The 25,796-nt window shown below is 33.1% G+C and overlaps 1 protein-coding gene across 5 annotated transcripts in view; it reads right to left on the bottom strand.

Annotated features, from left to right (window-relative positions):
- LOC143237785 (putative ATP-dependent DNA helicase HFM1) overlaps positions 1–25,796 on the bottom strand; it is a 137,483-nt gene that overhangs the window by 81,702 nt on the left and 29,985 nt on the right. For all 5 annotated transcript variants that reach the window (XM_076477365.1, XM_076477364.1, XM_076477366.1 and 2 more), the window contains 6 exons: positions 19,770–19,840; positions 12,244–12,385; positions 9,682–9,833; positions 4,032–4,112; positions 1,127–1,291; positions 51–97 (listed from right to left, as the gene is read on the bottom strand). In XM_076477365.1, coding sequence (XP_076333480.1) covers positions 51–97; positions 1,127–1,291; positions 4,032–4,112; positions 9,682–9,833; positions 12,244–12,385; positions 19,770–19,840 — 658 coding nt within the window. The remainder of the gene's footprint in view (positions 1–50; positions 98–1,126; positions 1,292–4,031; positions 4,113–9,681; positions 9,834–12,243; positions 12,386–19,769; positions 19,841–25,796) is intronic.

The raw sequence follows: 25,796 nt of genomic DNA, 5'->3' as shown, positions 1-25,796 counted from the left end.
ATTTAATTACTGTTTTTGTTCTGAGTATGAAAAGAGTATCTTAAACATACTTGTAGCTCACACCAGGAACATCAGATGATCCAAGCCATCCTGCCACCTAATCATCATAAGGGCAAAATAAAAAGCAAACTGAAATCAAGTTATAAGGTAAAAGGTCATATAATAGTGAACATTTTATGACAGAAATTTACCTAATGAAGTTTTTAGATATCCCCTTTAGACACCATTTCAAAAGTTCATCAAATGACATATTTTACACCTTGTAAAACACACTTCTTTTCTCTAAAAGTATCTTGAAAAATCCCCATGTATCTTCAAACACAAACGTTTTTAGGTAATGCAAGAGGTTAGCTTAGGGTCTACTCAAAACTGCCTCTCATATAGATCATAAGCTCATTACTTACCAATTACAATATTTTCAATAGCATAAAACATTCAATTTAACTAATATTGTTGATATACTGTGAAGAATATGATGTATTTAACTCAGTAGGTTGAAAAAAAGTCAAGACTGTATCAAGGTGTTGGTTGCCAAGTCAAAATATTTTTTTTCTTAGGACTGTCTTTCCAAAAGTAAGGTGCACCTTCCATGATGTACCATCTTACAAAATACAGTAACTCAATATAAAAATTTAACATATTTCATACTGTTACTACTAAATTAACACTATATTAAAGGAGAATCCATGTTCCAAGCAGCTTTTCCAGCAAAAAAATTGAACCTGTAGTCCTATAATACAGTGGTTCCCAACCAGGTGTGCGAGATAGCGTTCCAGGGGGTGCGAGATTACATTTTTTTTGGTCACCTTCACCTTTATTCTTAAATAAATAATTACTGTGAGGGGTGCGGGGCATAAAAAAGGTTGGGAATCACTGCTATAGTCATATGACTGAATTTTTACCATCATATTCCTATAGTTGTTTCTGTAAAAAACACATTTCTATTCAGCTGATTTTGTTTGTAATAAAATCTTCTAAGATTTTCCTGAAATAATTTTTATAACACAAATGAGCCTTTTATTAGTTAACAAAAAACAATAATAAAACATACACTCACACACTATAATTCTTTACTAAAATCCTAAATATGACCAACTATAAAGTAATTCATCATATGCAAACTTACATCTTCTGCATTTGGAACTGTTGCAGATACTGCCAAGAATCGCAACCCAGCAGCTGAAGTTACAGAGTTTTCTAACTGACGACAAATAGAAGACTGAACAGTCTTCATACGACTCACAACAGCTTCTATAGTTGCTCCACGAGTATTATCATTTAACAGATGAATCTATAAGAAATACTTTAATGTATGAAAATCTCAACAATAAAAGCATCAATTATCTTTCTTCTTTTTTGGCAGCTCACTAATAAAGAAACAACACCTCTTTTTTTTGATAATCTAATAATATGTTTTTTCATATATTAATCTTGCATTAAGCCTCAAACTCTTAAAACTTTAAAGCTATGCATATAAAAATAGCATTCATACGTAATACAGAAACAGCTGAATGACATATATATTTAAGGTATAAATATATAGATAGTAAATGTTCAAAAAATTGGCAGCTAGGCCACTACTATTGTTTACTCTTTTAATACATTTAATATTATTATTTTTATTTAAAGTTAAACATATGCACTGTAAATGGAAGAAGGAAACACAAAATGAAAATGCTTAATCAAATACATGACTTACAGAAATTTTGATATTATTTGAGTTAGATTATCATCATAAATACATCACTGGTACTGAGCTTTAAGTGATTGACTGAAACTATTGATGAAGTATACAATATGTTTCTAGATACAATATTACTCTTAGCTTTAACTAGCTGATAAGATGAGAATAAATAGTCAATAGTCTACATGCCAATCTACAGAAGTTTAACTTAATCTTTTATACTTTCAACCTAGCTTTCACTAAGAACAGCTGAGTTTCATTAAAGTTAGAACCCTAAATTTTCTCTAATCCCCAGATCTGAGAAATAATTTCTTGTGTTTTGCAAACAACAATTGTGTTGTGCAATCAAACCTTTGCTCCAAAATCTAAATACTTTTATTCAAATATCATTGTAAAAATATTATGTAAAGTTAGCTTTACATAAGTAAAGTTATTTACTTCTTAATTCTTAAAGTCAGAAGTGATTATCAAGACTCAGTTCTTAAACAAGAGTCAATAAGTTTTGTCCTAGGTTAAGTGTTCTTGTAAAATAAAACAGTGTCCATGTAACTAAAGGATTTACAGTTGTTTATTCATATTGATAATTGCACATTCTTCTGATATTATTAAACATTTTTTTTAAATTAAAAAGCACAATGTAAACATAAATAGAGAAAAATACCCTTTTCAAAACCCACTTTATAAACTACATAAACTCACAACTCAAGTTTTAAATTTGATTTCATTACAATCAAATTTGATTTTTTTAAATAAAAAGTTTTAATGTCAATTGCCAAGTACATTTATATGATTTCTGAGTTCTATAAAAAAAAATAAAGATACCTTATTCTTTTTCCACTGAGGAGGTGGGAGATTTGACGTTTGGATGATTGTTTGTTAACTTCTAATAGCACAAAGCTTTTAGTATTTTATGTCGTCAAACTTACTGCTGACCTCACTGACATACAGTTTGAAAATACAAATTTAATGTTAATGAGGCTATTATTTGTGATGATAGTAAAGTATACTAATGTGGCATTTTCTCATTTACCTTAAATGAGTGTTAAGTGGTAATCACCTGACTGACCCTGTATTAGAGAAGGAGTGATGAATATAATTCCAAATTTACTACATGTTCAAAAACAAGAAGTAGCAGGCTCTTAATAAATGTAAAGGTCTGCTGTACACAAAAAGTCAGAAGTGTTACAAATTGTGAATTGATAAATCAGAGTGCAAGTAATGTTCACTTGAAGAATTAACATACTTTTGCTCATCTTACAGTTTGCACATTACATTTGCATTTCCTCTAGAACTTCCAAAATGCATTTGTTTTCTGTTGAGAACAAAGCTTTGCTTTGCCTACTACAGGCACTGAAACCCAATTTTTTAGCATTTTAAGTTCATATACTTACTGCAGAGTCAAAGAGAGAGTCACAGGGATCAAACCTTTATTTTGGGGGTTATATAGCCTTAAGCTTATAGCTGAGCCACTAGGAAGCAAAGGTATGGGGAAAAAATTAAAATCAATAAATCTTTATAAAATTAATTTTAGATTTTGTAAACTTGTTTGATTTTTCTTTCATATTAATTGTTCTCATACATATTACTCTAGATGTTTTTCAGTATATTAGGTTTACATAAGAGATTCTATAAATTAGGTGCATCTGTTGACATAAATATTGAAGGTTTAAATGACACACATAAAGACAAAATCTAACATAGTTTTATTACTCTATTATATAAATATTAATTTCATTTATTAAAATTTGTAGCATAAACAATCACTACAAAATATTTTTCACTATTTCATGAGCAATGAAAAACTAGCAATGGTTAAACTATTAAAAAATGTTTTTAGGAAAATTAAAGTAACACAAAAACCTATTTCATGTAATAAAACTACATACAAAGTAATTGTTACAAATCCATTATTTTCGAGTATAGTAACAACTTATGCAGGTCCAAACAGAAGGTCCCAATTTTCTATAGACAACTTTTCAATTAATATATTCCTTTATAACCTTATTTGATTTAAAAAACGTTTCTTTTCCTTTTTTTTGACTTTAAAATCAAGTATATGTACATTGTAGTTGAATATTACTATGAAAACATCAGTTAACTACACAAAACACGATTGTTTCCTTAATACAAGTTACCAAGATAAAACAATTTCTCACTATGTTTAAAACTTTATTGACAAACTTTTTACTCTACCTTAATGCAACAGGCACAAGCAGAGAAAGGTGTTGTTCCTTTAAAGCATTATTGGATATGTTTTCAAGTGAAGCAAATTTTTTTTAAAACAAGTGACTGATTGTAATCTTAGTTAATTAATCAATTCAGGGAATGGCAGTTGACAAGAACCAACCTCATCTATTAAAAACAGTCTGATCATCTGAACTAATGATTTGTTATCCCTCCAATGTCTTGTCATGCTGTCCCACTTTTCCTAGATATTAAAATGCAATCAACATTAATATCAAAGCATCACTTCTAAAAGTTATAATTTTCCTATACTGAAAACATATATCCAATAGGTATTTAATGCTGCTAACAAAATTGGCTATTTCTGTTTAGTGTTGTCATCTGTATGCAAACTTTTTCTATACATATGCCACAAGCTTTCTGCTCCCACCTGTTGGAATTGAAAGATTCTAATGTGTCTCTCATGCAAATCTTCATATGCCACTTCTCCACCAACAGGAACATAGCATCTTTACATGACACGTGTTACTTCCACTATACTCCTCTACTGAACTGTCACTTTGAAGTTTGGTAGAAGTAAGCATTGTGGGTGAAACAATGGATGTGCCCTTAGGTGTAAATAGAAATGGTGCGATGGATCATACTTGGTAAGTCAATTTCATTCAAAACCCATACTGCTGGGAACCAACATTCATGTAAGACTGGTAGGGTGATAAAGTGTAGATGAAATGCCAATGGGAAATAAATCTGACCATTGACAATCACAGGTTAAGAGCAGAAGGAAATATATTTTAAAGGAAATATAAAGCATGAAACATGAAGAAAATGAAGCACCATATTAACATCTAACCCAGAAGGGTAAGTAACCTGGGAGGGTGATTCTACCAGAAGGAATGCACGAGCAGGGTAAGAACAGGTAAAGTAAAAACTCTACAATATCAGGAAAAAGGAAAGATATGAGATAAAGCTGCTCAATATCTCAAGAGCAAGGAGACAGAGGATAGACACCTAGTGAAATAGTCAAGTAAGAAATTCTGCTACATAAACTACAGTAGGCTTGTCAGTGGGAAGGCCCTGTGTTATATACCAAATGTAGAACATCTTCCATCTGTGCTGATAAACCTTGATGAAAAAAGGGCATATGGAACCAACTAAAAGAAAAGCAACTCAATGAGAGAAACAGGAGCTCCAAGCCAAGGACAGGATAAAAGTCAGGTGTGAAGGCACAGGGCATGAAATAGATGTACAACTGGGGACATAAACTGATGAAGAAGGAAGAGACAATGAAAGAAGTACAGGACAGGAATGTAGCAGGTGCTGTAACTACAGAAATTATGACTGAGTTTACCAATAAGGAGTGGTATGGATAAGAGAGATAGCCCAATGAAGTCATCAGATAAGAGGACAAATATAAAGATATCTGTGAGTCTAATCTTGGTTGAAGATAGGTAACTTGTGATTGAGACTTGTAGCAAATGCATCCACACTGAATGCACATCTCTGTGTAAATAAGGGGATCCAAGAACCACTCTGTCAGATATATTCAGTTGGGGTGGGAAAGACGATCTGCAACAAGATTGGAAATACCCGGCACATGACATGCAATTACATGAATGTGTTGTATGTGGGTTCAATATAACAGATCCAATGCCCAAAAATATTGATTTCTTGAACAGGTGCCCCTTAATAATTGATAAGCAACAACCATAGAATTGTTAGAATGAACTACCACCATACAACGTTATCCGAAAAGAAGGATGTGATGCAATGCCCAATTTTTAGCTAGAAGTTCAAGAACATTGGTATTCAAAGTACCTTCATTTACAAGCTAACAGCCTGAAGCTTCCTGGTTGCTGCCATATACACCCTAGTCCTGTGGGGAGTCATCCATAAAAAGATGTAGATCCAGACATGAGAAAGGAAGTGGCATATCCAATTACCAAACCAGATCATCTCACAGGGTAAGAGAAAGGGTAATGGGAATATTAAGAGGATCCTGTGCAAGGTTCCACTGACTGTGAAGAGCCCACTGAAGGAACCTTACATGGATATGATTAAGAAGGAGCAGTGATGCCTTCACAGATAACATCTCAAAAGCAATAGAACCTCATGAGCAGTATGTGATGCAAATGAGAGAATGTGGCAAACTAATCATTCCATGCAATGACGTCTTAAAGAAGAAGAATAGGCTTAACTGATACAAATGTTGAAAAAATACCCCTGAGTGGACAAGATGTGAAGTAGACTGAGAAACGACTTCTCCAGTTTTATTAACCAGCCTACACAAACAGCCACTGAAAGGAGATGTCAAGTATGGCTGGCTAACTGCAGTTCAGAATAAGCCAGCCATCTATATAATAGAGAATACTCAACCCCACAGAATGAAGATTTCAATCAAATGCTTGGATTGCCAGAGAGAAAAATAAGACGCCAATGCAAACCTGAATAGTAGGGCTCAAAATTGATAAACTATCTCACAATGGACCAACCAAAGATATGAATGAGACTAAGTTGATAAAGATGTATGGTGGTAAGAGTTGGCAACATCCATTTTGATCATCCATAAACCCAGAAAAAATGCCTACCTCAGGGTGATAAAAAAACTCCATGTAAACCATAACAGGTAAATAACGTTATTCAGGCATGATAAATCTATGATCAGCGTCAACTACATGTTTTGGGGACCAACAAAAAATAGGGAATAAAAATGTGGAAGAATGAAGAAAATGTTTGATAACCTGCTGAGATAGCAATTCCTGAAAAACTTCAAATGGACACTGAGTGGTCACAGAATCCTGGGCAGGAAGGAAGGAATTAAGGAAAGGAGATACTGGAGGTGGGGAAAGAAAATGGGTCACAAATCCTTCAGATAAAATATGGAGAACCCATTGATCCTCGATGAATATAAGCCAACAGTGAAGAAAATCAGCAAACTGATGTCCCTCTGGGTAGTCATTGATATTGTTGGTGATGTAAGGTGCTCCATCAAAAGAAATGATAAAAAGAGGAAACAGGTAGTGGTTGTTTGTTTGGAATTAAACACAAAGCTATACAATAGGCTATCTGTATCCTGCCCACCACAGGTATCAAAACCAAGTTTCTAGCAGTGTAAGTCTACAGACATGCCACTGATTGGGAAAAGTGAAACTGGGAAATAGTAAAATGTGGCATATGGGGTTCTGACTGAGACAAATGTGCAACAATATTAGTAAGGGTAGATTATTGTTGGACTGATGCCACCTGCCATGGTTCTAGTGTTACTCAAATAGTGTCAAAATTATTTGCTGCACAGATTTGGCTCCACATATATCCCAAAAATAACTCAATGGTAAATGGACCTAAGCCAAAATTGCAGCATGATCTAGGAGGCCACAACAACAGAGAAACTACAGTTGGAGTCTTTAATTTTAATAGGGGAAGCAGAAGGCCTGTGGCATGCATGTAGAAAAAGTTAGCATATAGACAGCATCAATGAACAACAATATCTAATTTTGTGAATGGAAGCAACCATCATATCAGAATCAGTAATTTATAGAAATGAATCAGATGATGTTCCATGTAGAAATACATGTTTACAGTCACAGGGTGTCATTAAAGAAAGTAAAAAATAATTTTTAACATCTTACATGCATAAGACTAATTTTGATGGTACCAGTTTCATAAAATATACAATTTGAGTTTTTGATTGAATTTACAATAGCACTTAAGCTATAAAATTGATACCACATCTAGATATTATAAAAGAGCTTTAAATCTTTCTTCATGATAGAAGAATGAACTATTTTGATATAAATTTATAAAAGTAAAATTATACTGTTTTATCGATCTTTACTGATTTAAGAAACCGTCAAAATTGAAAAGCTTTTTTCAAAAAGTATTCACTGAAATGAGCTATAGAACCAGATTATATTGAGGTATTATAAAAATTAAATTCATCAGTCTATCAAACAAGACAATTTATTAGAAGTAACAATTACCACTTAGCTGTACCAAAAATGTTACATAGATTATTTCAATTTGCTTTCATGTGCTTAAAAACAACAGCACTTTCACATGCATACAGTGGGGAAATTTATTAATTTCAGTAAGAAATGTGGAAGGAAATTAACCTTCACAAGTAAAAGGAGAGAGAAAGGTAAGAGGAAAAATGTTTAGAATAAACCTATCTTCTCATCAAAGGATGTCTACTATACCATAAAAACTGAGATTTTAAAAAGAAATTCCAGAACCCCTTCCTATCAAAATAATATTTTACAAACATCCTAAGGTGAAATAGACCTGGATGGAAACATATTGATGACTGTCAGAAGTAGGTGAAAATGCACAAATCATAAAAAAACAATGCCAGATTTCAATTGCAGGGAAATGTCTGGAACACAATGTATCCTCCATGATCTAGAAGACCCAAATACATCATAAACAGAAAAAAAACCACAAAAAAATACAGTACTAAGCCATTCAAAGCAATGAAATACGGAAAAGTCAGATCCATGATAACTTCCAATTTATGTAAGAAAGAAAAAACTAATAAAAATTCAGAGTCAAGAGCATAAACACCTAAAGCTAATGTCTACACAAAATTGTAATGTCAGGACATGTCAATTAAAAAACAAATTTAAAAAATTTAGAAAAATGACAAAAAAAAAGAAAAATGACCATGAAAATGTGGAAGTCAAATAATGATAGTGAGGCATAACAGGTGGATACTGGCCTATACGTTATAACAAAAGAATCATTATTCCCATAACAAATCACCTCATAATCTTTTCCAAGATTACAAGTTTGTGACTAATAAATGGATAAAACAAAAAAAGGTCTAGCTCTTACTAAAAACATGTCAAACTCATACAGAATGTAGAATAAAAGTGTTAAAATATAAAAGCCATAATTAATTTTAAAAATCTATTAAACTACAGCTAATTCAACTGAAAAGTTAAGACTCTACAAAACCTCATAGGTTCTATAGTTTGTGATAACAAGATATAAATATTTTGATATACATTTGATTACAATTAATTTTTTTATAGTTACTTTGGAAGGAATAATTTATAGATGTTTACCTTCATAAAAATATAAAAAAACAACGTATGTTAGGTGTATTAAATTAAGACCCCTGGTTGTGAAAACATGATCGTAATTTAAGGAAAAAAATAAAATCAGAATTGAAAAATTTAAGGAAAAAAACAACAACACCAGAATTGAAAAATGGATTGCATGTGCCAGACTGTATAACCATAGTTCAATAATACAGTCTGAAAAGAACTTCTTCTGATGAAAAAAATACTTGTAAATGAAATCTGTAAAATGCTTTGCCAGAAACATAAACACAGAAAAAAAGGAGAGTTGCCTGTGATGCTTGAATATGCTGCTTCCCTTTGGATTCATGCTCAAGTAAAACAAATCACATTACTTGGAAGTGAAGAAATAAGAGTAATGAGGACAAGTGACCTGAGAAGTCAAACTCAGATTAGAAGAAAGTAAGGTGTATGATATTGATTCTGGAATAGATGGAAACCCTGAAGCCTCTAAAACCACTACTGTTATATGCAGCTCCATCATTTTTCACACTTCATGGATTTAAAATCTGAAAAAAAGATTCTGAAAGTAGCATCAAGTAGTTTATTCTACAAATCAGTGCCCTCTGGGATATAATATTTCAAAATTTAGCACGATGTCTAGAGAGGTTATCTTTTCATGACCAGGAATCTTAAAATTATATGCAAGGAAATAAATTTACATTTGCATGCTCTCATAACTTTTAAATACAAAACATCATAAAAGTTATATATAGTCATTACAAAAACCATACTTACAGGTGTAGTAAGAATAATGGAAACTTTCTGCAGTTCAAAGTAATTCTCAATATCAGTATCCCCTGTCAACTCTAAGCACTCGAGATGAAAAGCATCAAACTTTTTTTTCCAATCCTCCAAACGTTCACTACAGAGAGCTTTTATAGGAGCCACTACAAACCCAAATTAATAAATTGCATCTCAAACTAAAATAAATATGTTTAGTGTTATTATAATAGTTTATTTGTAAAGACTCAGAAAATCAGTTACGTCTATTTATTAAATATCTTTGAACAGTAAACTTTGTTTTAAATCTTCAAGAAAAAAGAAAATTAATTTAATACTTAGACAATTTGTTATGGGCAGCTTGTAACATGGACATTTTTATTACTAAAAAATTTTGTTATGACAACCAAGTTACCAAAACATCATTACAAAAGATTTCATTACAAGAGTTTTTTGTGCTTGGTGAATTTTGTTACTAGTTTCACCACTACCTAATTCTAGTAACACAGAATGTCACCTCACCCTCTCTTTGCGAGAGGGATCAAAAGTTTAAGTTTGACAAGTTTATCTCTTCAATGAATATAGTGTATGTGGGGATTTATCTTTTATGTAGCATTGTTCACAATACTCCCTATACCTGCTAACACAACACAGGCTTAGACACTGTCTTACTCCACAGCATCATGTAATTCTTTAATAGTTCCCAGATGAATGTATGATTATGATCTATTATCATTTTTTATTATTATCACCAATCTATTTCATATTTAAATTCTACCTGTCAAAATGTGAGTGTTCATAACAAAAACTGAAATGTCACAAAAATGATGTGAAAGGAATGTAACGATCACAAGTTGTCCTAGTACTCATGTAGCAGTAATGAAATGTCCATTAATTAAATGCCAAGATCCTACTTAATTCTTTCCCTATCAAATATGGGAAGAAAAAGGAAGAAAAGTCTGTACTTTTTCATAATTTTGCTTTCAATTTTCACTGATTTAGAGTTAGCAATGAGATTAAGTGTCATATTATAACCATGTGAACTATAAAAATTAATGCACTTTTCAGTACAGGTATATTTCTCAGTAATATATTATACAAAACATTAGGTTAAGTATAAAAGATAAAAAAATTCAACATATCTCAAACTTTCTTTCAATATAATGTCTAAATTGATGTCTAATCTTAGTTTCTATACAAAAATTACTTTTAAAACAGAATGGGATTAAGGTATCTAGGGAACCAACAGTAAACACTAAATCAAATTAGTGGCCACGTTTTTTTCTTCAAGAAGTTAAATTTCTAAACCAAGTTTTATTAGCATAAAGATTCACAAGCAAAAAGTGTAGTCCTATTAATACATTAAAATATAATCTATGCAGTGTATTATATTAAAAGCACTTCTTTCTAGTCTTCTCTATTCATCAATGGGATTATTAAAAATGTAGTGTTCATAAAACTTTGCTCTCAATGCATGAAACAGATCATTCAGTCTTCATTTTGTTATTGTTTGTAACTCATTTTTATGTATATCTGCTGCAAAAATAAATATTCATCACACCTGATCAATTTGCTACCACTAAACAAAGTAAATATGAAGTACAACTGCTATATTAAGAATAGTTGACTCAATATTTTGGTCACTGATTATTGTGTACAACCTATTCATGACTATATTTTGTATCCTTTTAGCAAATAAATTTACATAATTGCAGAACTGCTCAAATTCAGTGTTCCTCTTGTAGACAAATTGCTGAACCATAATAACCACCAAAGGCCCACTCAAACTTGTAACATCTCTAGTTCAGTTTCTAAGTTTCTGTAATTTATTAGGTTTAGAAAAAAAAACATAAATCACAGCCTAGCTATGATCCATGATAAAATATGAAACAGAAAAGAATGCATTAGTTTAAAATATCCTTGCTGGCCCACTGCTATACTTAATTTGGCCTTCTTTCTCAGAAACTAACTAAAAAAAAACCTAAGAAAATGTTTCAACTTTCTCTCAGGAAAATTATTGTGCTTAAGGCACTCATTACAATTGTAAAAGTATGCATACAACCATAAAGAAATGTACTCATTATGAAAGCAAATTGTATCTTTCTTTTTACACTTACATTGCATATATGGAAAAGAGGCTCCATTTTGTTTTATATTTTGGCTTTAATATTTTATTTTGATAAAAACTGTAACTAGCTTTTATCAAACTTTTTGTATAAGAAATGACTGATTGGAAATGCTATGTGCTCACTTGTTATAATTAAAATAAACAGATACAAACCAAGTAACTAATTCCATATCCTACAACTCTATGATAAAACCATAATTTCTAATACTAAAAATAACTAAGCACCAGTGATTCCTTGGAAATAAGCATGCAAGAAAGCAGCTCAACCTATTTCACTTTATATCTCAAACAAAAAATATGTGACTTGTCCTCACTCCATTGCCTTTCATTAACGAGCCAAGATGGGTGTGATTATTATACCTCATGAACACTTTAGTCTTAACATATATGTAAGTAGAGAGAGTTAGTAAACTTTAGACACTTAGCTACAAAATTAAATTTGCACTTACTGTAAACAATTTTAAAATGTCCCTCCTTCTCAGAATAATTTTCCATTCTCATCAAGAGACGAATAATAGCTAACTCAAAAATAACAGTTTTTCCAGATCCTGTTGGAGCACATACAACTAGTGGTTGGTCAGTATATAATACCTATAAACACAGTTTAAGGGCTATAAGTGCACATACTCATAATCAAACCCTGCTAATAATATTTCAAAAACAAACTTAAGAATCAATAAATTCATCTTTTTATAAATAATGCTACATTTTTCAGAGTAAGAACATGTTTTACTCAAGTTCTTCCTTTACACACAAAATATAACTGCTTTAAATAACCTGTAAATGTTTCCTAATTGGCTTGCACAAAACTAAAAGTTTACTCAGGTGAATTAACTTCAGAAAGCAATTACTTATAGAAAAAATAAAAAGCATTCCAGTAGTAAATATAAATAATTAAATAAACTTTTCTTATGTTCTTATTTATTAAGATTAGAATGCACTGTTTTATCATTTAGGTACCCTCAATGTTAAAAGATATTTTCTGCTGTAAGTACAGCTTCTGGTATTATGATGCCATATTTTTTTACATGTGGACACTACAGTACTTTATGTTTGTATGACAAAATAAATCAACCAATCTGACCATCAACTTATGCAATGCATGTAGATTTTCTCTTCACTTCATTTGTTACCAAACTGCCACATGATCTTCAACTGAATGCACTAATAGGCAGTTACATTATTAGAAAAGTTGAAGAACAAGAAGTCTCAGTTGTATTTAGTTACTCTAAAATGTAGTACATAAATAAATTGAATGTTAATCACACTATATGAATGTTTCAGGTTGTATGCTGCCCTTGTGGCTATTTTCTCCATTGTCAATCATGCTTAACCTGATGGTGATAATCATGGAAATTGCCACACAAAACAACTTCCACTGTAACAAACTTCTGCAAAGGTTACTACAGTCAACTTCAGACCAAAAATCTTGATAGACTTTCCACACTTTAATGCAGCTTTCGAAGGACTTAATAGGAATGTTGTTGAACAAAACTGTTGTGATTCCAATTTATTCTCTAGGAAAACATATTGAAAGTAATGAAAGCACAATGAAAATTTGAAGAAAAATGTTTGAAATTTAGTAAATAAATTTTCCACAAATTAAAATACTAGTAATGATTATGCTGTGTCCCTGGGACAAAATCTACAACTTAGTAGAATCTAATATTTCATGAAAGGTAGAAAACTTCAATAATACCATGACAATCTCTTTAGAAGAATATTATTCCCAGAACTAACCAGGCACATAGTTACTTGATTTTCACAATTACAAAAACAGTACTCATGGATCTAGTGTTTGGAAAAACAAGATGTAAATAAAAATAAATACATTATTTACAAAGAAAAATAAAATAGATGAATCATTGGCTGATCATCAATAGGTCTATTGCATTCTGGTTAAAGCTGAAATTCAAGAAATAAACTGTATTTAAATAAAATAAAATGAAATTAAACCTCTATTTTATAACTAAAGTGGACAAAACTAGTTAATTGAAGAAGTACATACACACAGTCAGTTTACTAAATATTAGTAATACAATGGCACAGATGAAGTTTCTATAAGAAATCTTTGCTTCCTCATGACAGTAAATAATCTAGTTGTAACGATCATAACTGTTCTCTTTATTCACATCTTTTTTCCTGTATCTAATCAATGATAAAGTTAGATTAGAAGTATTTAGATGTCTCATTCTGCTTCATGTGATGGTCACTAAATAGTCCTATAAAACAACATGGGACAAAATACAACTATGCCATGAAACATTAGGTATCTTCCATGGCCAACCTGGCCAACCAGCTAGAAAAAGAACACTTATGCTTAAATTATTAGCATACAGCACCAAACATATTTAATATAGGTCAAACATAAAACTTTATAAATATTTATAAATTTTCTATGGTAAGAAATACATACTATAGGAGAACTAAAACACTTGGAGGATAAGAAAATGACAAGACACTGTGTAAAAATCAACAAAGTAAAAAAAAAAAAGTCATACATGAGAATAGGTGAACTATACCTGTGTTATCTATAATTTCTTAAAGTCTTATGACAGGCAAAAAAACATAAAATCTTTCCATGTTAACACAGTATGTATCACAAGAAGAATCAAGTGTTTACCCAGTGACAAAATACAATGAGTTATATAATTTGATTCTAACCAAATTCTGATAATCTGTCTGAAAATACATTTAAAAGAGAAAATAACTATTAATGTGTGTTTTCATAATACTGGAGAAAACTCAAAAGGAGAATCCTTGTCCATTTCAAGTTTTGATGAAAGGTTTAAAATAAGGTTCAATTGTGTGGCAAAACAGTGAAATAAATGAAAGTAAAGCTATGGATAGTGACGGAAGTCTCCAAAGACATTTTAGATGCAACAGCAAAAAACACAGGCTTGCAACTTAACTTGCAAGCTGAGCATCAAATCTGATATGGCATTATTAGTGGGCTCCCGTGTGGGCTGTTGCCACTCTTACCAACATATGGTAAAAATAAAATTCCAACGTGCCCAGCAGGAGGGCCTCCAACTTTGCCCTCTTCTCCAACTGTGGAGGAAAGTCACTCAAATACTCTTAAGGAATAACCTCTGTCCAACAATATTGATCTTTCTATAACTCTTTTTTCTTTACTTCCGGCCATGACTTTCTTCACTGTGAAGAGAAAGAGAACATTACTGAATATATGCTACATCAAAACATTAGCTTGTAATAGTTATATCCTTTGAATATAATAAATATTAATTATTTACTGGAATAAATGATGCATGATTAACTGTAAAGATGAACTCCATGACATCATTTAGAAACTGGGAGTGCCAAGGGCTTCTTTGATCTAACTAGTAGAACACTAGGAACAAAGCCCTATAAACAGTGCATTAGGTGACCAAAGTTCCCTATATTTTTAACCTTGATTTATGGTATCCACTGAGCAGCAGGGAGAGACAAATTCCCTTTGTGATTTAATTATGATAGACCATGTCTAGTACAGTAATACAAACAGATCTACTTATAGGTGGTCTTATGAAACACCTCATTCATACAAAGCCTACTGCAACCTAGGTAAAGTATACTGTGTTAGTGGTAACTAGTAAAGGTTTGATTTGATAAAAGCACACATGACTGGGCAAGAATTTGGAAAAAAGGTAATGGACCCTGGAAAGAAAAGATGATATTAGTAATGAAAATACCAACCTCTCTATAATATAGTGGATGTGGTCAATATAACTATAGGAGTATAAAATTCAACTACAGGCATAGTTGATAATCCTCAGAGAATGATTTATTATAATCATGCAAATAATGTGAGAAAGAAGTATTGGGGAGGTCCACAATGTTCTCAAACAGGCTATTTAACTGGGACCACTAAAGACACAGAAATGTGACAAATTTGATGAGATGTGAGTCACAGAAGTTTCTTCATTTCCAAAGAGACCCCATAGTAAGCAATACAGATCAGTTAGGTAGTTGAAACAGCCATTTGGGACAAAAAAACCCAAAAAGAATTGAAAAGACCAGACAGCATCAGGTGTTCCAAACTGAGATAATATCAAATGGAAAAAATACCTCAATGAAACATTCATTCTCTTGGAAGAATCCAGTTGAACTGAGATAATTGATGACTCCGCAAATTCATCACCACTGAGATGTGGCAGCTAGTGATATGATATGATGTTAGCAGGCCCAATATAGAAGACTCAACATTCAAAAACAAAAACACCTGGACCAAGTGAGCCCTTGACAGGAAATGTAAAATACTTCTGTGTAATTGTGAGATAACTTTACTCCTCAATAATTCCAGACCTTGAGATGCTGCTCTTTGAACAACAAGGAGTTCTAAAACACTGATGTGGAGGGAAACCTTGTCATCCATTCACAGACCCTAGAATTCCTGTCCATTGACATATGCATGCAATTCCTCAAGTGAAATATCCATAAAAAATTAGACCTCTGAACAAGGTGAAAGCAGAGGAACACCTAATGTCGCATTGTTACAATCTAACAACTACTTGAGATCAAATATGTTGTTCTGAATAAGGAGACTGGAGAGTCCAGTAGATCACTGTTCATGATCCATTGGTCATGTTGAGATCATTAAAAGGAATGCATGTGCTCTCATCCCAAAGAATGTGGGATTCATGTGATGTCCACACACCAAAAAAAGAGAAAGAACCATTCTATAGTGGGAGAAAGAAATATGAGTAAGTCAGACAGCCTATTCCATGGCATGGAACCAGAAGAGAGTTAGAGGAGTCTGAGTGAGATACATATTGAAAAAGACACCTAGATGTATGATATAATCTGTTGGAATGAGAATAGGTTTCTCAGCCCTGATAAAAAAAAATTCAGACTTGGTTGCTTTGGAAAGCAGAATCTGAGTGTGATATTCCATCAACTGACAAGACGGTGCTAGCAGTAGCCAAAAGCCTATGTAATATTGTGTGCAATGCTCAGGGAATGGAGATGAAGAGATAAAGTTTTTAAGATTAGGTACTCATATGGTGCCAATGCTAGTCCACAGAACAGAGCCTTGAACTGCATCACCTAATTCTTGTGCAGATAGTGGTTGCAAGACTCCACTTTGGGAACATATAGATAGGCATCAGTAGCAAAAATCTTGTCATCCACAGTCCTGATGAAAAATGCCAATGAAAAATGATGAATGACTCCATCATGAATTTTGGAGGATCTAGATACTGATGAGAAAGATCTAAGACAGGACACCAATGTTCTGTTGTCTTTGGCACAACAAACAGCCGGGAACAAAGTATTTTTTACAACTGTAACAACTCTCTCTACTTCTTCCTTAACCAACAAATCTCTGATAGCTATGGAATAAAGTTCCGAAATTCAAGGAGGTGAAATAACAACAGGTGAGGGGGAATAATGGTAGTGGTGATGTGTACTGAATGACTAATTCTAATTCAAAAACCTGTAATACATAGATACATTTTTCACACATCCAGAAATTCTCAAAGCTAAGTCTCCACAGACTCCAAAGGCCTATGATAGTCACCACCACCATTGGTGTCATTCTGACCAAGTAGAGGAACTTTGTGGATACAGGTGGAACCTATTCTTGGTACCAACGGACTGAGGAGCTGGGATTAGGAGTAAGCACACTAAAATAGGAGCAAACAAGAAAAATTGAGAAGTTAATGATGACAGGGATGACCACAGATAGATGACATGGGCCTTCAAGTTTAAAATTTCTGAAATGCTAAAAAAATCAACTGTCAGAAAAAAAGGGCTTCACATAACTCCTGGAGGAAGATGAATGCCTTCCAACAATGCATCTCATTCCAACAACATTCAAGCCAAGAGACTAGGGAAAATGCAGAAGCTGACAATCAAACCAAAATAGATGCTAGCAATGGTCCCAACTCATCATCAAATTTATGTGGCTATCACTGAAAGGCTTTCAAAAAAAAGGATGTAGGGTTAATAAATATCTCAGCATTGTAGTTAGGGTCAGACAATTCCTAGAAAATTATCATCTATTCAGGTTGATCACAGACACTATCTTAGAACCACACATTTTCAAGAGCAAGTTTTTTCTCTGCAAATCTAAATATGCTTCCACCTGGCAGGAGTAAGCTAAAGCATGTTGTTCTGACAAATATGGCAGACAAGACATAGCTGTCCCTCCAAATATAACTGATCAGTAAATTTCCCTGCATCAACTGCAATATCAGGAGATAGTGAAGAGAGAACTAAGAACCCACCATAAGAGTTTTCTGCCATAAAGGAATGCACACACTCAAAAGCAAACAGAGAAAGATCAAAAACATCACATACTTAATTTACCAATAAGGGAAAGGAAACAGAGATCTCTGACTCAAATTTGCCTTCTGAGAAGCCAATAAAATAATGGAAGGCACTGAAAATAGTGAGTCTAAATTCTTTCCATAATGGCCAGGATTGCCTGCATGTGCAGTCTTAGAGCACCCTGGAGAAACACCACCAGCCCAAATGTATGCCTTCATCTCACTACAGATAATATCAAGAACACCCTCAACCAAGAGCTATATATTAGGGGCAGGATAGGAGAGACCTGATTTGCCTCCATGCTAGATACATTAATCTGGAATTCATGCTTGCCAAATCAAGTTTTTTGTGTATTATGTACAAAAATCATTTTGGCAACACAAAGAACATTAAAAAATATCTTCAATGGTCAAGCTACAGAGAAAACCATCAGTTAATGCTTTTTCAAGAAAGAGTGACAATATTAGCTGAAGAAAGTGCTTGTATACAGTACTAGGATAGAGGGTGTAATGACATAGGCAGAGAGAGTCATGAGACAGGGCAATTAAGTGAGGAATAAAAGACTGAAGTAAGCAAGATGAAATCAGACCAATGCTTTGATGGCCAAAGGTAAAGAAACCCTAACAGGCAGTAATAGCTGTACTGTGAGAGAACACAAGAATATTTTGGAATACTCCCTGTGCTTATAGGTTAGTCTTGGTATTTCACCCCTTCCACGGGACTTCAAAATTACCAAGAGTACAATCCAAACAATAAAAAAAAACTCTATTTATCTTGTTATAGCTCAGTATTTCTCACCTTTTTATAAACATAAATAATAAAATAAGTGTAAAGATAAATGAAACATTGCATTTTATGAAACTTAACCTTTTATTATCACATAGTAGCCCTAAAAAATTTAACTTCTAAGCATCATGATTTGAATATACTACTGAAAAACAAGATAATATTCAATGAAGAGAAGTGGTATAAGAAATGTTATTTAACCATAAAATAACCAAACAAAAAGTCCAGCTGCAATTGAATTTAATGTATTATAATATACTCTCAGAGTTACAAAGAAAGTAACTTATCAAACACAGTAGCAACTTTCTTTTTATATCAAACCAAATTAAAAATTGTTATGTGGTCCAGATACTTCATAACAATTATTAACCTGGAATAATTATAAATTGTGTACATCATGATTTGGGGAAGGGAATCATGTACCAGAGATATGACACTGTAAAAGAATGCACAGAAGGGGGAGGGAGTTGCATGGGATTTGTATACATTAAAAACAAAAAAAGGAACAATGCTAATTCTGATATAATCCAGCCAAACAATACTTTAAGTTATTTATTTGTTTGAAGTTAAGCATGGAACTACACAATGGGCTATCTGTGCTCTGCCTGCCATGGTTTCTAGCATTGTCCACAGACATTCAGCTGTACCATTGGAGAAAAGTTATGTGAAGCATAGATTTGGACTATTCTTTATTAGACTTTTAATTTTTAAATTAAAACAATAATATTACCTATAAACCTGCTACAAACTAAAATTCTAATTTATTATAGTCAACTCCATTCTCATGAAACAACTTTAACAGAAGTAAATATTAATTACATAAATATATTTTATTATAAAAAGTAATGCTTCTTATATGAAAGTCTTTAAATTTAAAGTTAATGAAGACTTTGATACCAATATAAAAAAAAACACTTACATCTTCAAACACTCTGGACTGCACAATGTTGAAAAAAGGAAACTTGCTAAACAGATGTCGATATTTTTCAGCTTAATATATATTAAGTGCATAACAACATTGTCAACAAGTTTGCTTATTTGAACCTCAGAAATTTATTTCAAAACTGGATATTTTGTTATTATGTCTCTATCATAATTAACACTATTACTTACAATTTACTAACACTTAAAATATTATGGTTATTTGCTTCATGACTTCAAAAATAGATAAAATCTTTCGAAACCAAAACAACTAACTATATATTTAAGTAACAAACTAAAATGTTTCCTATTATAATCTTGTGACTATTGTTGTTGTAGTCTAGATGTTTCTTCAAAATTAAATATCATTTCTGGAGAAATGGGTGAAAAATTTCAAAAATAGAATCAATACTTTCAGTGTAACTGGATGTTTAGTTTAGAACAATAAACAGAGCCAAAATTGGATCAAAACATGAAAAATTATACACAAGCTGTTGATGAAGATAATTCTTTTAAAAGTCTCAGTCTGTCTAGGAAACTCAGGAATGGAACAGATTGTTCACATTCACTAAGCTCTCATTGGATCCAATCGGGTGCTTTTCTGAACAAAAGTAGCTGTGACAAACAATACGTTTCTCCATTATATGCTGAAAAGCCATTAGAATGCACAACTAATGTTTGGTTTCAGCACATGTTACAGTGTCAACAGTCTGGACTTCAAAAAGGCTTAAATTTCACAAGATGCCTAAAAATGTCTAATACTATGTAATCCCTTTACTAAAAAGTACATGTACAATTGCTTTCCAGATATTGGGAAGTTTTCATAATGGTGATGCATCACTTCAGTCATTTTAAGCTGAATCTCAATCAGGTTGAGAACTGAAATGCCCTGTGAAAGAAAAATGATTTAAGTAACTGCTGTGATATTTTTATCACTTTCAGACAGTACAAGTACGTTATGATCTCAAAATTACTCTTATCTATTACACTGAAAATTAGCTTTGTGGCATGAATATGATCCACATCAAAAATGTGAATACTAGTCATCCTTCTAAAGGAGTCAAATAATATAATGCCTGCCATAACAGCATTTTGAACATCATGCCACCACTTCCAACAAACTGGGCAATGCAAGCAGCACAAACAATGTCGAGCATCTTAATAATTTCTACAACAATTTTACTTTATCATCAACACAAAAAAACATGAAACAGGACTCATCAGGCCACATTACAAACTTTCATTCATTCAGTGTTCACACTTTAGGCTCTGGAGACAACTACATTCTGACCACTTTTAAAATAATATGTCAATTACGATGCAGTCTGATTGTAACAGTTGAAATAAATGTCTTATTTCATCTTTATATAATAAATATTTAGCTATTTAGATGCATTACACTAACTTTTTCTTGGTGTTTGTGCAGCTGCTCTGCACATAGTAAGTTGGCATCCTTAAAAACAGGAGACGAAAGATCATAAGTTTGTGCTTATTCTATGTTGTAAATTAAGACTATATACAACGAATGTTCAGTAGGGCCTATACTCATTTGACCCTGTTTACATCATGCCATCCTAAAGTGAAATTATATTCATTTCAAAGGGTGGTACAGACATGTACAAGTTGATGTGTGCTAAAGACACTTAATAGTTAGGTGTTAGCCATGTTTCTAACTAATTACTACAAGAAAACTGTTGCACTTTAAGAGCCTCATCCATCATCCTTTCTTTTTGTAAGTTGGTTACAAGTAGTTGGTAACCAGGTTTTCCTAGTAACAGTTGCTATACATTGATTTACTTTGGAAATATTACTTTTCAATTCTATAGATTAACATGAGAATACTAGGCACACCACTTCAAAACTTTTATACCAAAAGCTAGTTCTTTTGTATTATTTATCCTCTTGATATTCAAAGCTATAATCAAATATAACTTATGAGGCACTATGTGGTAAACTAGGATATTGTGATATCAATTTTTCTTCATAAAACCATCTATTTTGACAATATTACCTCCTTCTGATAGTGTGACCGTACTCTGCATTTTAATTTATACAGTCTTGCTTAAATTTTCCATGGTCATGTTTCCAAATAAAAGCTTATTTAGTTTCTATAAAGCCAAATCTTTATTTTATCAGTCCATAACAAACTTTCTGTAATTATTTCCAACAGTTTGTGTGCAGTTAATTTAATTATAATAAACAGGTTTTTATTAAAAAATGATATTAATTTTTTTTTAATTTTATACAGACAAGTAGAGACCAATATATATGTAATCTAGGTAGCTATAGTAATTCAGGAAGATTTAATGCTACAAAAAATATTAAAACAAGAAAGTAAACATTACAAAAATTGAATTACTTGAAATTTAAATATTTTTAACCCTACTTTGGCAAATTACTATAATTATGTAAGCCTGAGAGCAATTTAAGTCTTAAGTTTGTGCATGTGATGAATTTGAGGAGGGAAATTTAACAAAAGGTACACATAGGGATGGAAATGAAAAACACATGGAAGTCATTCTTATAGAATATTCTTTATATTATATGTGGATGGTACAGTCTGTGGGGTAAATAGGGAGAAAATAATTAGATTAAACTATCCAGATGCAGGGGTGGCTGATATAACTGACAAAGTGATACTGTAAACAGCAGGAGCAGTAATGCAGTCTCTGCAGTACACATAGGAGCTAATGATGTAGGGAAGGGTAAATCAGAGAAGCTCATTGATCAGTACAGTACAAGACATTAATAAAGACATTCAAAGAAAAGGGTCATATTTGAGAAATCTAAAGAATGATAAAGCTTCTGGCCTGATAATATTTACCCACAAGTTTTAAATGAAGTTAAGAATTTCATATTTGAGTCACTTGATACTATTTTTTTTTATAAATTATTGAATGGTGGGCAAGAGTCAGAGGATGGGAATTGCTAATATTACTCCTTTTTTGAAGGAAGGAAACAAAAATTATAGACCTATTAGTCTTACATCAATTGTGGGAAAAGCTTTTGAAAGATTTATAAAAAATGCTTTACGAAGTCATTCAAAAACATGTAAAATTTTTTTTAGGAAAGTCAGCATGGTTTCACAAGTGAAAATCGTATGTTACTAATATTCTGACAAACTTTAGGTTATTACTTATATATATGTATGGGTGTGAATTTTGTATGTCTAGATTTTTAGATTGTATCTGACATGGGGAAGAACTAAAGGCTGTAGATATTGGAAATAAGTTCACTCATTGGATAGAAAACTAGCTAGACAGAAGAAAGCACAGGGGTTGCTGTAAATGGAACGCAGTCACACTTGAATAATATTACAAGCACAAGATATCATCAAAGATTTGTCAATATTTCCAAAATAGAAATCTACATAAAAAAAACATGTATAAATCTTGTTCTCATTGGATTTCTTGATGGAAGAAAGTAGAGGGTTGCTGAGTTTATTCAAATGTTATAATTTTCCTTTACTAACCTCCTCTCATACGATTAGCTATTCTTATTGAGTGCTGTCTTCTATATGCAAAGTGTTTCTTTACACATGCCACAAGCCTTGTAGTGTATTGCTCATCCAAATCATCATGTGTCATCTATTAACCAACAGTAGCATAGCATGCTCACATGACACATTTAACCCCCTCTACTGAGCCTTCAATTCAAAGTTTGGCAGCATGTAAGTAGTGAAGAACTTGGAAGGAAGGGCAAATGCTATAAGAAGAAGTCAGTACCTATTGGAAATACATATTACATGGCCAAAAGTAGGTGGACACCCGACCATCACAATCATATGTGCTTGTTGAACATCTCATTCCAAAACTATGGGCATTAGTAGGGAGTTTGTCCCCCATTTGCTGCTATAACAGCCTCCATTCTTCTGAGAAGGCTTTTCACTAGATTTTGGAATATAGCTGCAGGGATTCACTCCTATGCCTCCACAAGAGCATTAATGAGATTGAGCACTGATGTCATGTAAGAATACCTGGCTCACAGTCGGCATTATAATTCATCTCAAAGGTGTTCAATGTGGTTGAGGTCAGGGCTCTGTGCAGGCCAGTCAAGTTCTTCCACACCAACCTCTGCAAACCATGTATTTATGGACCTCGCTTTGTGCACGGGAACAATGTCATGCTGAAACAAAATAGGGCCTTCCCCAAACTGTTGCAACAAAGTTGGAAGCACACAATTCTTTAGAATATCATTGTATGCTGAAGCATTAAGATTTCCCTTCCCTGGAACAAAAGAGCCTAGCCCAAATCATAAAAAACAGCCCCAGGCCATTATTCCTCCTCCACAAAACTTTACAGTTGGCACTATGCATTCAGGCAGGTAGCATTCTCCTAACATCTGCCAAACCCAAATTCATCAATCACACTGCCAGATAGTGAAGTGTCATTCATCACTTCAGAGAACATGTTTCCATTGTTCCAGAGTCCAATGGCAGTGTGCTTTACACCACTTCAGCTGACACTTGACATTGCGCATGGTGATCTTAGGCTTGTGTGTGGCTGCTCAGCCATGGAAACCCATTTCATGAAGCTCCCAAAGGACAGTTTTTGTGCTGACATTGCTTCCAGAGGCAGTTTGGAACTCAGTAGTGAGTGTTGCAACTGTGGACAGATGATTTATACATGCTTCAGTACTTAGCAGTCCCGTTCTGTGAGCTTGTGTGGCCTATTGCTTCATGCCTGAGCTGTTGTTGCTCCTAGGCATTTCCACTTCACAATAACAGCACTTACAGCTCACTGTGGCAGCTCTAGCAAGGCAGAAATTTGACAAACTGTCTTGCTGGAAATGTAGCATCCTATGACAGTGCCACGTTGAAAGTTGCCGAGCTCTTCAGTATGACCCATTCTACTGTCAATGTTTGTCTACAGAGATTACATGGCTGTATGCTTGATTTTATGCAGCTATTAGCAATGGGTGCAGCCAAACCCACTAATTAGAAAAAGTGTCCACATGCTTTTAGCCATATAGTGTATTTTCAGTATAGGAAAATTATAATTTTCAAAATGGTACTTACCTCCACTTAACTAGAATCCCACTTTGAGAAGAAAGAAGATTCAATGTGAGGGAACAACAGAAGTACTTCCAAAAGGATACTCCAGACCATGAGAGAAAGAGATATGGAGATCTGAGTATGGCAGCCATACCAATTCTCAGGCAGGTATACTCTTTAACTGTGTATAAATTTGTATAACACAAGGGCAAAAATCGTGAGGTTTAGAGTGGCTAGGACTTGTTGAACTGTACTCAGTAAGTCAACTACATCCAAAACCTTCTCCACAGGGTACTGACATTCACACAAGGATAGAATGATGATCATACAATCTTCACATTCAATCCAAGAATGAGAGATTAAGGTCCACACAAATTCCTGAGTACAAAATAAGGATCAACTCTCTACAGAAAGGAGGACTAGCCATATGACATTGAGAAAATGGTTTTAATTCATGTGAAAACTTATACTGATTGGTTCACTAGAATCTAACCCCTCAATGCTGGGAACTGATGTCCACATAAAGGTAGAATGAGGGCTTCTAATCAAAAGGGGTAAACTGCATGTGCAACAGTTCAACCCCAGGTGGTATGGAATGTGTTAGGAGACCACATCTATCTAAAGATGATGGAAGAATTCCTGTGACAATGTAAATAGTATCATGAGGCTACGTCATCCAATAACAAGACAGATTAACACCAGTGGAGGCTTTTTGATCTACACCAGCTGAACAACACTGTCCTATTCACAACTTAATGTTATATCCAACTGTTTAGTGGAAACTATTCAAGAGAAAGCCTTCATTGTCCACCACTCAGTGGAAAGATGGACAGCTAGAGTGATAGAAAAAGTGGCACACCCACCTGCCTATCGGCTTTGTGGAGACAACACAGTAAATCAACTCTCAGGGAAGAAGGAAGGGAAATGGTGGCTGAAAGGCAGAAAAAGAATCCAATGCAAGGTTCCATCATTCATGGAGTGTCTACTGCAGAAATCTCACATGGGTACAACCAAAGGGGAATAATCTGGAGA

The sequence above is a fragment of the Tachypleus tridentatus genome, chromosome 13 (genome assembly GCF_004210375.1).
Source record: "Tachypleus tridentatus isolate NWPU-2018 chromosome 13, ASM421037v1, whole genome shotgun sequence".
Taxonomy (NCBI): domain Eukaryota; kingdom Metazoa; phylum Arthropoda; class Merostomata; order Xiphosura; family Limulidae; genus Tachypleus; species Tachypleus tridentatus.
The sequence above is the reverse complement of the archived record's forward strand: the minus strand, read 5'-3'. Positions and strand labels throughout refer to the sequence as shown.